We start from the raw sequence: 15,193 nt of genomic DNA on the forward strand, positions 1-15,193 counted from the left end.
TATGTGACTGTGTGTAACTCTGTGTGTGTGTATGTATGTGACTGTGTGTAACTCTGTGTGTGTGTATGTATGTGACTGTGTGTGACTCTGTGTGTGTGTGTGTGTGTGTATGTATGTGACTGTGTGTAACTCTGTGTGTGTGTGTGTGTGTATGTATGTGACTGTGGGTGACTCTGTGTGTGCGTGTGTATGTGACTATGTGTGTGTGTTGCAGGGGGACCCAGGAGCGCTACGCCCCTGCCCACAATCATTTCTTGTATTGGAATTATGTAGGAGGCCTTCTGGTGTGCCAAGTATGCCTTATTTTCTGTGTGTGTGTGTGTGACTCTGTGTGTGTGTGACTGTGTGTGTGTCTGTCTGTGAGTGTGTGTCTCTCTGACTGTGTGTGTTTGTGTGTGTGTCTCTCTGTGTTGTATGTGTTTTTTTTTGTGTGTGTGTGTGTGTGGGGGGGGGGGGGGGTGTTAAACAGTGATCTAATGTGGGGAGACTTTGACCCATTGTGGGGAACCTGCAAGGGAACCTGTGGCCTAATGTGGGGTAACTACCACCAAATGTGCGGAGTCTATGCTACCTAATGTGGGGAGTCTATGCTACCTAATGTGGGGAAACTGCTACCAAATGTGTGGAATCTGTGCTACCAAATGTGGGGAGTCTATGCTACCTAATGTGGGGAATCTGTGCTACCGAATGGGGGGAATCTATGCTACCTAATATGGGGAAACTGCTACCTAATGTGGGGAATCTGTGCTACCTAATGAGGAGAAATTGCTACCTAATGTGGGGGAACACGTACCAAATGTAGGGAATCTATGCTGCCTAATGTGGGGAAAATATGCTACCTAATGTGGGGGAACTGCTGCCTACCTAAAGTGGGGGAACTGCTGCCTACCTAATGCTCCCCCCTGGCAGTAGCACCCTCATCATCCACCAGCAACACCCCCCCCCCCCCAGCAGTAGCACCTCCATCAGCAGATCCTGATGGTGGATGATGGCGGTGCTCCTGCCAGGAGGATGATCCTGCGGATGGATGATGGGGGTGATACTGCCAGGGGGGATGGCGAGTTGCACCCTCATCATCCTCCAGCAACACCCCCCCAGTAATAGCACCCCCATCATCCACTAGCAACACCACCAAAAAACCCCTCCCGTGGTAATAGCAACAGCTAACGGATGTTGAGGGGTGTTACTGCGGTTGTGGTATTACATTCAGAGGGTGCACTGTATGGCAACGTTAAATTCAGAGGGCGCAGTTTGTGGTAGTATTATATTCAGAAAGTACAGTGGGTGGTAGTATATTCAGGGGTACAGTGTGTGGCGGTATTATATTCAGGGGTACAGTATGTGGTAGATTTATATTCAGAGGGTACAGTATGTGATGGTATCATATTCAGAATGTACAGTGTGTGGTAGTATTATATTCAGAGGGTACAATGTGTGGCGGTATTATATTCAGGGGTACAGTATGTGGCAGATTTATATTCAGTGTGTACAGTATTTGTTGGTATTATATTCAGAATGTACAGTGTATGGTAGTATTATATTCAGTGGGTATGGTGTATGGAAGGTTTATAATCAAAGAGTATAGTGTAGATTAGTATTATATTAAGAGGATACAGTGTCTGGCAGGTTTATAATAATACTTGTTTTCATATAGAGGGTGAGAATGCTCTGACATAGTGAGGAGACGTCTGGGCATCACATTCTACAGACAGAAGTTTTAGCTGGAACAAGTCCTGGCGGTATGTACCATCTGAATTAGATAAGGGAAGACTATAGAGAAAACGTCACCTGTAATCACTGATATCATTGTGTATTCTCCTCACTATAGAGAAGACGTCACCTGAAATCACTGATATCATTGTGTATTCTCCTCACTATAGAGAAGACGTCACCTGTAATCACTGATATCATTGTGAATTCTCCTCACTATAGAGAAGACGTCACCTGTAATCACTGATATCATTGTGTATTCTCCTCACTATAGAGAAGACGTCACCTGTAGTCACTGATATCATTGTGTATTCTCCTCACTATAGAGAAGACGTCACCTGTAGTCACTGATATCATTGTGTATCCTCCTCACTATAGAGAAGACGTCACCTGTAGTCACTGATATCATTGTGTATCCTCCTCACTATAGAGAAGACGTCACCTGTAGTCACTGATATCATTGTGTATCCTCCTCACTATAGAGAAGACGTCACCTGTAGTCACTGATATCATTGTGTATTCTCCTCACTATAGAGAAGACGTCACCTGTAGTCACTGATATCATTGTGTATTCTCCTCACTATAGAGAAGACGTCACCTGTAGTCACTGATATCATTGTACATTCTCCTCACTATAGAGAAGACGTCACCTGTAGTCACTGATATCATTGTACATTCTCCTCACTATAGAGAAGACGTCACCTGTAGTCACTGATACCATTGTACATTCTCCTCTCTGTGTCCTATCAAAGCTGTAGTCGCTTGTAAGTTCTACAGTTATGGTGAGTGAAACTACAACTCCCAGCATAACCTCACCACTGCTCAAAGGGGTACTCTACTGGAAAACATTTTTTTTTTATCAATTGGTTCTACAAAGTTAAACAGATTTGTAAATTACTTCTATTTAAAAATCTTAATCCTTCCAGTACTTATTAGCTGCTGTATAAGTGATTCACAGGAAGTTCTTTTGTTTTTTAATTTATTTTCTGTCTGACCACAGTGCTCTGTGCTGACACCTTTGTCCATGTCAAGAACTGTCCATAGTAGGAGCAAATCCCCATAGCAAACCTATCCTGCTCTGGACAGTTCCTGACATGGACAGAGGTGTCAGCAAACAGCACTGTGGTCAGACTGGAAAGAACTACACAACTTCCTGTGGAGCATACAGAAGCTGATAAGTACTGTAAGGATTAAGATTTTAAATAGAAGTTATTTAAAAATCTGTTTAACTTTCTGGCACCAGTTGATATAAAAGTAAATGTTTTCCAGTGGAGTACCCCTTTAAGTAATTCTGGGAGCTGTATATTTAAATGGTGAAAACTTCTTTAACACTTTACTATTCTGTGGCAACTGGTATATCTGATTATTATACTGGAATTTCTCACAGTGCGCTACAACAGTGGTGTCTGTCACAACAGGCTAAAAACTTACTGGGGGGGGGGGGGGTATGGGGTGACACCATTTTCTACCGCACAGGGTGACACCAACCCTAGCAACGCCACTGGCGGTGGCCAACACGCCCCCTCCATATTTCTCTATTGGATACATGGAGGGGGCGTGTTGGCTGCCGCTCTGCGCGGGGTCGGCATGCCCCCTTCCCGCAGACTGCCAGGACTCAGTTCAGGAGATCCCGGGGGGTCCCAGTGGTCAGACCCATCCCCCCCCCCGTGATCTATTACTTATCCCCTATCCTTTGGATAGGGGATAAGTTATCTTTCACTACACTACTCCTTTAACCCCTTAAGGACCGGAGGTTATTCCGTTTTTGCATTTTCGTTTTTTGCTCCTTGCCTTTAAAAAATCATAACTCTTTCAAATTTACACCTAAAAATCCATATGATGGCTTATTTTTTGCGCCACCAATTCTACTTTGTAATGATGTCAGTCATTTTGCCCAAAAATCTATGGTGAAGCGGGAAAAAAAATCATTGTGCGACAAAATTGAAAAAAAAAACGCTGTTTTGTAACTTTTGGGGGCTTCCGTTTCTACGTAGTAAATTTTTCGGTAAAAATGACACCTGATATGTATTCTGTAGGTCCATACGATTAAAATGATACCCTACTTATATAGGTTTGATTTTGTCGGACTCCTGGAAAAAATCATAACTACATGCAGGAAAATTAATACGTTTAAAATTGTCATCTTCTGACCCCTATAACTTTTTTATTTTTCCGTGTATGGGGCGGTATGAGGGCTCATTTTTTGCGCCGTGATCTGAAGTTTTTAACGGTACCATTTTTGCATTGATAGGACTTATTGATCACTTTTTATTCATTTTTAAATGATATAAAAAGTGACCAAAAATGCATTATTTTGGACTTTGGAATTTTTTTGCGCGCACGCCATTGACCGAGCTGTTTAATTAATGATATATTTTTATAATTCGGACATTTCCGCACGCGGTGATACCACATATGTTTATTTTTATTTTTATTTACACTGTGTTTTTTTTTTTATTGGAAAAGGGGGGTGATTCAAACTTTTAATAGGGGAGGAGTTAAATGATCTTTATTCACTTTTTTTTTCACTTTTTTTTTTGCAGTGTTATAGGTCCCATAGGGACCTATAACACTGCACACACTGATCTTCTATGTTGATCACTGGTTTCTCATAAGAAACCAGTGATCAACGATTCTGCCGCATGACTGCTCATGCCTGGATCTCAGGCACTGAGCAGTCATTCGGCGATCGGCGAAGGAGGCAGGAAGGGGCCCTCCCGCTGTCCTGTCAGCTGTTCGGGATGCCGCGATTAGCCGCGGCTATCCCGAACAGCCCGACTGAGCTAGCCGGGAACTTTCACTTTCACTTTTAGCCGCGCGGCTCAGCTCTGAGCGCGCGGCTAAAGGGTAAATAGCGCGCGGCGCCGCGATCGGCGCTGCGCGCTATTAGAGGCGGGTCCCGGCTTCACTATGACGCCAGGACCGCCGTGATATGACGCGGGGTTACTGTGTAACCCCGCGTTATATCAGAAGAGCAGGACCAAGGACGTACCGGTACGTCCTTGGTCCTTAAGGGGTTAAAGGAGTACTCCCGTGGAAAACTTTTTTTTTTAAATCAGCTGGTGCCAGAAAGTTAAACAGATTTCTAAATCACTTCTATTAAAAAATCTTAATCCTTCCAGTACTTTTTAGGGGCTGTATACTAAAGAGAAATCAAAAAAAGAAATGCATTTCCTCTGATGTCATGACCACAGTGCTCTCTGCTGAACTCTGCTGTCCATTTTAGGAACTGTCCAGAGCAGCATATGTTTGCTATAGGGATTTTCTCCAGCTCTGGACAGTGCCTAAAAGGGACAGCAGAGGTCAACAGAGAGCACTGTGGTCATGACATCAGAGGAAATGCATTTATTTTTTGGATTTCTCTTTAGTATACAGCCCTAAAAAGTACTGGAAGGATTAAGATGTTTTAATAGAAGTGATTTACAAATCTGTTTAACTTTCTGGCACCAGATTTGATTTAAAAAAAAAGTTTTCCACGGGACTACCCCTTCAAGTGTGTGACTTCCATAGTTGAAATAGGTGTTGTGGATATTTAGGCATCTAAAAGCATTGGTCTTCTCGAAAGGGTTAATAAAAGTGTTGTTTTTAACAGCATTCTTAAGGCCACAATTTAATACAGATATATCGTATATATGTATTCTGTTATCGTATGTGAAATCAGAACATTGGGGTGGCTAAGAAAACAATGTCTGATACAGCATATGTGACAGTGTGTGAGCTCCATACTGTATGCACTTACACCATATGAGCACCAGTATATTTAGTGTAGCACCTTTAAATTGCCTAAACCTTTACTATAAGTTATTGTTTACCTATTGTTTTATTGCTTAGGTAGGTCTATTTATACAAGGAAGGTAGTCATCGTTGGGAATGAATGGCAGTGTTTATGAGTGATAAATAAACATAAAAGGAAAATATCATTGCTTTTGTCATAAATCAATAGGAAAGTGTTCTTTTGTGAAAATATATAGAGGAAATAATATTGCTTTTGTCTGTTAATACACACTTCCTCCTCACAGGGCGTATTACTCATATCTCAGTAGTGTATTCAAACATATGTCATGCAGGGGTTGACTGTTAACTCATGGTGCCCCGGCAATAGATGATCAGGTTGCCCCTGTGCACCATATATTACAGTATATACAATATAACAGGGGTAGGCAACATTATGTTAATGCTATACCCCCAAATTTTGTAAGACACTAAATGTGCCAGCATTATGGGTATGGTTTATTGTGGGTATAATTTGTGGGGGTGTGGCTTGTCACAGATAAGGGTTTTTTTTCTCCAGAATTTTCACATACAGTATTGTACTTGCTGTAAGGACCTTACAGTGAGGACAATATAGAGGAAGGGGACTGCATACAACAGCCATTAAAGTTTTTGCTCAGCATGGATAACCATTTTAATTCATACCTGAATAATACAGACCCCAGTATTACCCTCCCTTCCCATCAGCATAATACAGACCCCAGTATCACCCTCCTCATGCATAATACAGACCCCAGTATCACCCTCCTCATGCATAATACAGACCCCAAGATCAGACTCCACCGCATAATACAGTCCCCAGAATGTCTACTCTGATCAGAGTCATTCCCTTTTCCTTTTCTGCTCCATGTGGCCCGAACCTCCTCAAAGGCTTCTCCCTGCTATGACTTGTCTCTGTAGAATCTGACAGACACAAGTACCATGCTCACCTCTACACAAATTCCCCATCAATATTGCCTCATATATTAATAGTGCCCACTTTGTGCTCCCATACACACATACAGTGCCCTCCATATCAACATAGTTCATGAGGTTGAAAAAAGACCAGAGTCCATCAAGTTAGACCTATAACCCTAATGACTCCCTACCGAGTTGAGTTGATCCAGAAGAAGGCAAAAAACCCTCCTCTTAGAGGTAAAAATTCCTTCCCGGCTCCAAATATGGCAGTCAGAATAAATCCCTGGATCAACCTTCTGTCCCTATAGATCTAGAATCCATAACCTGTAATGTTAATATTCTCCAAAAATGCATCCAGATCCCTTTTGAACTCTTTTACTGAGTTCACCATGACCACCTCCTCCGGGAGAGAATTCCACAGTCTCACTGCTCTTACAGTAAAGAACCCCCGTCTGTGCTGGTGTAGAAACCTTCTTTCCTCTAAACGTAGAGGATGCCCCCTTGTTATAGATACAGTCCTGGGTATAAATAGATCATGGGAGAGATCTCTGTAAGGTCTTCTGATACATTTATACATAGTTATTAGGTCGTCCCTAAACCTTCCTTTTCTAAACTAAATAACCCTTTCTGTGTACTGTAGTCCTCCCCTTTCCCTTATTACCCTGGTTGTCTGTCTTTGAACTCTGTACAGCTCCACTATATCTTTCTTGTACACTGGTGCCCAGTACTGTACACAGTATTCTATGTGTAGTCTGACTATGTGTAGTCTGATTTGTACAATGGTAGAATTATTTCCTTGTCGTGGGCATCTATGCCCCTATTGATGCACCCCATGATTTTATTTGCCTTAGCTGCAGCCGCCCGACACTGGTCACTACAGCTAAGTTTACTATTAACTAAGACTCCCAAGTCCTTTTCCACGTCAGTCATACCTTACATTCATCAGTGTTGAACCTCATCTGCTACTTCCCAGCCCAAACCTCCAACCTATCCAGATCCATTTGTAACAGTTCACAGCCCCCATACCCCCCCTATACCTTTAAAGGGGTACTCCGCCCCTAGACATCTTATCCCCTATCCAAAGGATAGAGGATAAGATGTCAGATCGCCGGGGTCCCATTGCTGGGGACCCCGGGGATCGCTGCTGCAGCACCCCGCTATCATTACTGCGCAGAGCGAGATCGCACAGCACGTAATGACGGGCAATACAGGGGCCGGAGCATCGTTACGTCACGGCTCCGCCCCTCGTGACGTCACGGCCCGCCAATACAAGTCTATGGGAGGGGCCGTCACGGCCCGCCAATACAAGTCTATGGTCGCCACGCCCCCTGCCATATACTTGCATTAAGGGGATGGGCCGTGATGTCATGAGGGGCGGAGCCATGACGTCACGCTGCTCCGGCCCCTGTATCGCCCATCATTACGCACAGAGCGAACTCGCTCTGCGCAGTAATGATGGCGGGGTGCGGGACCGCGGCGATCTAACATCTTATCCCCTATCCTTTGGATATGGGATAAGATGCCAGGGGCGGAGTACCCCTTTAAGGATGCAGGGATTTTTCATTTTTGCACTCTCTTTTTTTCCTTCTCACCTTCTAATAATCATAATCATGTGAGGCTTGTTTTTTGAGCGAACAATTTTACTTTGTGATACACTCATTTTACCACCAAGGCTGCAGTAAAAAAATAAAATTGTGGGGACAAAATTTAAAAAAAACTTCAGTTTCTCGACCGTGAAGTGTATATTTTTATTGGTACTATTTTTGTTTTGATGGACTTTGTTGATACATTTTTTGTCTGTTACATGAATTGACCAAAAAAATGCAATTCTGGATTTTTTTTTTCACTATGTTTTGTCACCATAGGGATTACATGTAATCTTTAGATTGCAAACACTGAACAATGCTGCTCCATAGAACACTCAGTGTTGTCGGCACTCCATTAGTACAGGCTGCCATGGCTTCCTGCAGCACTGGAGCACTAGTCAGATGGTGAGTACGCAGGTAAGGTCCTTTCAGCTTATCAGGACCCCGTGATTTTGCCTCACTGAGCTATTGGCAAGTGATTTTTCCCGATTTAGACACTGCAATCTACTTTGATCCCAGCATCTATAGTGTTAATGCCGGACATCGGCATTATCATTTTCTAATAGATAGGATGAGAAACTTAATTGTTTATTTAGGCTTTTGGGGCCAATTGTCCCCAATGCCACTCAACGGCATTCTTTTTGTGCCAGGATGTGCTTAATGTTACCTCCTCTAATTCCGCATTCAATTCTTTTAATTCCCCTTATTTGTAGATATTTAGGGTCACATCCATGTTCTAATTTGAAATGATGAGGTATTGTTTTTAGACCTGCTATATCCTATATAGTTCAAGACACCAGTATATCTCTCACATGCTCTCAAGTCCATACCCTGAGCTGTCTGGATGTCAGCACAATGTTAATCATACCACAACTGTATGTTACATAGTAGAATACGTTAGAGCTGTTGTAGGAGATATACTGCCAGACAGAGTACTAACGCAAACTGTCCGCAGAGTCGAAATTTCTCGATCAGCAGATGTTGGCACATGCCATACATTCACTGAATGGAAATAATTTAATTCTCGGGTTGGAGGCACCAAATAGATGTGGCTCCTAACCAAAATTTCCTTTAAATTCTTTCCTCTCTTTGCTGTCATGAAAGAGTCTATATGGGATCAGTGGGGCCAACACTGGGTTGATTTTATGGACACCAATGTGTTTTTGTTTGGCTTTCTGCATTTATTTCCACTGGCAATGATAATTAGTTATGAAATAAACGTAGAATAGACACGGAGTCCGGCACTACTGTAGTCACGGGGTGTACGCAGACACAGGTGAGTTGAATGAAGCAATCTTAGCTGTATAGGTGCTCAGTCTCAAGAACGGCATAACAGTTCCAAAATTGCATGTAGGAAGAATTAAAGACGGCACTCCCCAGGGTAGATGTGCAGACAGGAGTGCGGTGTCAGGCAGGTGTCATGGCAGGAACGCCAAGGACCTCAGCATAGAGGTAACCGCTGTGTCGTACTTTTGTAATTTTTCAGACCGTACACGCCCCAGGCGTAGCCACCAGTGCCATACCTGCATGACATCATCAAGGGGCGGGAACTACAAAAGTGCAGTATCAAAAACAGGTGTATTAAAAACTATTAAAAACACAAATCTTCCACTGAGAATGAACACTGGCAATGCATACATTTCAAATAAAGATACTTAACCCCTTAGGGACTCAGCCTATTTTCACCTTAAGGACTTCCTCCTTCCTTTCTCAAAATCATAACGCTTTAAATTTTGCACCTACAGCCCCATATAAGGGCTTGTGTTTTGTGTCACCAATTGTATTTTACAATGACATCACTTATAATATAACCTGCGGAAAAACCCCCAAAAAATAATTTGTGGGGTGAAAAAAAAACTAAAAACTTTTGGGGGCTCCCGTTTCTACGCAGTGCAATATTTGGTAATAATGAAACCATATCTGTTTTCTGTACATCAATACGGTTACAAGCATACCCAATTTATATAGATTTCATTTTAATACTTAAAAAAATTATAGACTACATGCACCAAAATTAGTACTACATTTTTTGCGCTGTCATCTGTAGTTTTTATAGGTAATATTTTTGTTTTGATGGGACTTTTTGATCGTTTTATTATTATTTTTATGGTATATGAAGTGACCAAAAATGCACAATTTTGGACTTTGATATTTTTTCACGTGCACGCCAGCACCAATGTCGTTTAGCTAACCTAATATTTGTCGTTTAGCTAACCCATAGGGGGCTACAACATGCAATCTTCTGATTGCATACACTGATCAGTGCTATGACATTGCAAAGCACTGATCAGTGTAACCGGCGCTCTGCTGCCTCCTGCTGAGACCCACAATCTGGTAGATTTACGTTCTCTTTTAAAGGGGTACTCCGCCCCTAGACATCTTATCCCCTATCCAAAGGATAGGGGATAAGATGTCAGATCACCACGGTCCCGCTGCTGGGGAGGCCTGGGATCCCCGCTGCGGCACCGCGCTGTCATTACTGCACAGAGGGAGTTCGCTCTGTGCGTAATGACAGGCGATACGGGGGACGGAGCAGCGTGACGTCATGGCTCCGCCCTTCATGACATCACGGCCCGTCCCCTTAATGAATGTCTATGGCAGGGGGCGATGACCGCCACGCCCCCTCCCATAGACTTGTATTGAAAGGGGCGGGCCATGACGTCACGAGGGGCGGAGCCGTGACGTAACGATGCTCTGGCCCCTGTACTGCCCGTCATTACGTGCAGAGCGAACTCGCTCTGCGCTGTAATGAGAGCGCGGTGCCGCAGCGGGGATCCCAGGGCTCCCCAGCAGCGGGACCACGGCGATCTGACATCTTATCCCCTATCCTTTGGATAGGGGATAAGATGTCTAGGGGCGGAGTACCCCTTTAAATATGGTCCAATGACCAGCACTATCAAATCAGTAATCCAGAAGCATTGGTCCCTAATACAGAATGATCCCGCTCTAGCAGACTTAGCACAACATAATCCTATGATATGAAAAATGTAGGTGATACCCTTACCTGCAGTAAATTTTCCTCAACCCATGATAGAGAAAAAAAGAATTGGCTAAGCCTGAGAGACAATCATAAATGTGGTGCCTGTAATTGGTGCCCTCATTTGTTGTGTGGCAAGACATTTATGGTAGGTGGTTTACGCATTCAATGTAAAGACTTTTTTTTGCTGTAAAACAAATGATGTTGTGTATGGTTTGAGATGTGAGTGCGGACGATTTTATATCGGAAGCACCATACGCCCCATGCACATAAGATTCCGCGAGCACATCTACTCATTACGCACTAAAAAGGGCTCACCTAGAGTTATTGAAGATATGTGGGAAAGGCATAATGGGGACCCATCGGCATTATGCTTTTTCGGCATCGAAAGGGTGTTCTGACGTGATGGAATGGATAGACGTAAGACCCTTTTACAGACAGAGGCTCGCTGGATTATGCGTACTGAAGCACAAAGAAAGTTGGGCTTAAATGATAAATTGTTTTGAAGTATCTTTATTTGAAATATATGCATTGCCCGTATTCATTCTCAGCAGAAGATTTGTATTTTTTATTGTTTTTATTACACATGTTCTTGATACTGCACCTTTGTAGTTTCCACCCCTTGATGATGTCACGCAGGTATATCACTAGTGGCTACGCCTGGGGCGTATATGGTCTGAAGTGAAGTACAAAAGTACGACACAGCTTTTATCTGTACGCTGAGGTCCTCGGCGTTCCTGCCATGACACCTGCCTGACACCGCACTACTGTCTGAAATTTGAAGCAACTACCCTGGTGAGTTATTCCATAAAGATGATTCTGAAATGCCCCCCTCTCCCAGTATCCTAGGAAGAAGTTGGCATACAACGGGGCACAGGCCGCCCTCATGGCAGTGCCGCATTTTTGTATATAGTAGCCATTTTTAAATGTAATAAAATTATGAGTTAATATGAATTCTACAATTGCAATAATAAATTGCAATAAAACAAGTTGCTGGTTTCCAGATAAAACCAGGTGGCTTGCAGGCCATCTGAATGTGCTATGCAGGTATATAAGGACTCCATGACCGACACCAACAAAAGCATATACAATTCCACAAATATCCTGTCAATCCTACCGAGCATGTCCGTTGTGTCCCTCACATATGAAGGCAGATATTCTGATTAGATATTTGTATTAAGATGGAGTACAGGTTATTTTTCTGTGTATGTGAAGCCTGACAGGTTTGTGCCTACGTGCTGTCTTCCCATCCAAGCTCCTTTAGTAATTGCATTCTTAGGATCAGTTGAGTAAAGCACATGAAGAAAGAGTCATGAGTCAATGAGAGGCTGAAAAATACACGTACTTCTTGTTTCTCAATTAAGTAAAGAGGAAGTGTTAGCAAACAAATTGGTTCATAACAACAGGAAAAAAGCTATGCAGTTATGTCTCCTTCCGAGTCTCTGTCTTATTAAATGAGTTTCTAAACTGCTGGTGCTTTTTATTATGAGGATATTTACATAATTACATAAGAAAAGGGAAAGAAACAATTACCTATAAAAGTTTCATCTGTTATTTTTATGAGAATCAAGATGCAATACGATTCAATTGATAAATTACACATTCAGACATTTTTGTATAATTTATTGAAAGCACTGTTACCAAACTTCCTTATGCCAGGGAACCCCAAACCAGCAAAAGCCCCTATGAAAAACTTTAACCTGATGTTCAATCAAACAAATGACAAGACAATTGAGACATTATCATTCTGAGCCACAGTTTACCATTATAGACAGGTGATATGTGATAAATATAAATAACATATTCTGTATAGAAGGAATTCATGTTACTGAAACACAGTGGAATACAGTTAAAAGGGTATTCTAGGATTTTCTTGTTTTCAGCCTTTGAGCCCATGATGCCAAGTTATAATACTGTTTAATATGAATCTATTTCCTCTGTGCAGTGGTGTAGCTAGGGAGGAGAGGGGGCTAAAGGGGCTGAAGCCTCGGGACTGACATCCATAGCCCCGGTTCTTAGAGGCTGTCATGCTACCTAACATTACTTCTATCCTGATTATTGTCACTGTAGCTATGCCCCCCTTTGATCGGTGCCTCTGTGCCACCCCTGCAGTGATTTTGTCCATGACATGGAAGCGTATGGTGGGGCTTCTGACAATTCAATGTCTCTCAGTCTACTTCACTGCACCTGCACTGGTTTCTATAGGGGAGCATGTTCCTATTGAGAAGGCTGAGTCAGTGACATAACAGTAACATGCCCCTCCACACACCTCCATGGCACAGACGATAGCACTGCAGGGCCTCAGTACTTTATGTGTGGAGTCACAGCAGGGCACAGAGCAGGTTGCTTTACTTACTGTAGTGATGGCTGGCTCTTGGAAGGGAAGTGAAGCATTCCCCGGGGATAATACAATGTCCATTTATTTGTATTCTTCTTTGAGTAGTCATCTTAAGGGATTGCTGTCACAATCTTTTTTATATATTATCTTTTATATCTATTTTCTATCTTTCTATTTTTTTTTATCTATATGTCTTATCTATCTTCTATCTATTATCAGAACTGTAGCTAGCTTCTTTTGCGCCCGAGGCGAGAACAGAAGACTGAGCTCCCCCATTTCAGCTCAGAGCACCCCTCAGAAATTATATTTTTGCAGGGCACCCCTACTGAATATATATATTCTTTAATATGTTGGCTATAACAGCTTGCTGTGAAAACACTTTTTATGGAATAAACCACTCTTGATTTTTTCACTTCATCTGTGTGCTGCGGTGAGATTCCTTTTTTGTATACGTATGGTGGGCTCTTGACCACAGCCCCAGAAACTGCGAGCACCAAGCAATCATCTGAACGTCTTTTGGTGTGCTGTTCTACTCCCTACTATATATTACAGTACTGCTATATGCAGCGACTCCTCTGATTGGAGTTGTTCTCTTGTCCTTTTCATCCCCATCTGGCCCAGGACATCATGATGATTACTTCCTGCCAAAACTCTTCAGCACAGAACCTGCAACACAAACACATTAGGCTCTGTACTTTTCTAGCATTATCCTCTCCTTTTCTCCAAAAATGCATCCAGTCTCTCCCAAACAAATACCACCAGCCTCCCTACAACACACAATGTTTCCAGCCTCACTCAAATGTCTCCAGCCCCGCCACACAATGCCTCCAGCCCCACCTCACACAAACGCACAGACTCCTGCCTTACTCAAGTGTCTCCAGCATTCCCCACATACACACAATGCCTTCAGTCTCACCCAGACACAATGCCTCCAGTCTCACCCAGACACAATGCCTCCAGTCTCACCCACACAGTTTTACAGGTGTACAGGAGTACAGGGGTGTATAGGTTTACAGGAGAGATACAGGGGTGTACATGGGTGACAAGGGGTGGAGAGGTGACAGAGGGGTTTACATGGGAGATATGGGTGTACAGGGGTGACAGAGGCGTGTACTTGGGTGACACGGGTCTACAGGGGTGACATAGGGGAAATTAGGGGTGACAGAGGAATAATGAGGGGTGTAGAGGGGTGACAGATGGGTTTAGAAGTGTGACAGAGTGGTAACAAGGGATGTAGAAAGGTGACACAAGGATGGGGGTGCAGTACCTGAATCCAGTGGTGGATCCAGAGTCTAGTCTTGGGAGGGGCACTATCAGAGTATTTTGCAGAAAATTAGGCTGTTGCTTACAGATCCCAGAGGGTACTGAGTATGAGCAGTGGCGATGCTAGGGTTGGTGTTACCTGGTGCAGTAGAAAATGGTGTGTCATCTTTAACCACCGGAGTGTCCCGTCACCCCTACCAGGGCACCCTGATTGAGAATCACTGCCCAGTGTAATGTGTGCCGGATATCTCTGGCCAATGCGCCCCCTTGCAGCAGCGCGCCTGAGGCGATTGCCTCAATCGCCTCATGGGAGCTACAGCCCTGTCTATTATCTATCTACTCTCTCTCGCTCTAAATCTATCTCATTGATCTATCTCTCTTATCTGTCTATATCAGTCTGTCTGTCTATGTATCTACCTAATTGATATAAAAAGGGGCTTATGTATATAAACTACATTCTGAACAGAGTAAATAAAATTAAAGAGATGCAAAAATTATTCAGATACAAGAATCTCAAATGTATCTGCAAATTGTTAGATGACAAAACTGCCATATGGGCAAGTGCCTGGGCAGACTAGCATACACATGGTCACTTGTGAGGAGGTTTATTACTAATGAATGTGTAGCAATTAACAATATTGGAAATTCTTG

The 15,193-nt window shown here is 43.1% G+C and overlaps 1 protein-coding gene across 2 annotated transcripts in view; it reads left to right on the forward strand.

Moving 5' to 3' along the window:
• The first annotated feature begins 8,265 nt into the window (after nucleotides 1–8,265).
• The window catches only part of NCF1 (neutrophil cytosolic factor 1), a 43,129-nt gene continuing 36,201 nt past the window's right edge, over nucleotides 8,266–15,193 (forward strand). Inside the window, exon 1 of one of the 2 annotated variants that reach the window (XM_056556441.1) lies at nucleotides 8,266–8,369. In XM_056556441.1, coding sequence (XP_056412416.1) covers nucleotides 8,367–8,369 — 3 coding nt within the window. In that variant the 5' untranslated portion in view covers nucleotides 8,266–8,366. Of the gene's footprint in view, nucleotides 8,382–15,193 lie in introns of both variants that reach the window. The other variant, XM_056556440.1, reaches the window with a different exon arrangement.

The sequence above is a fragment of the Hyla sarda genome, chromosome 2, assembly GCF_029499605.1.
Source record: "Hyla sarda isolate aHylSar1 chromosome 2, aHylSar1.hap1, whole genome shotgun sequence".
Taxonomy (NCBI): domain Eukaryota; kingdom Metazoa; phylum Chordata; class Amphibia; order Anura; family Hylidae; genus Hyla; species Hyla sarda.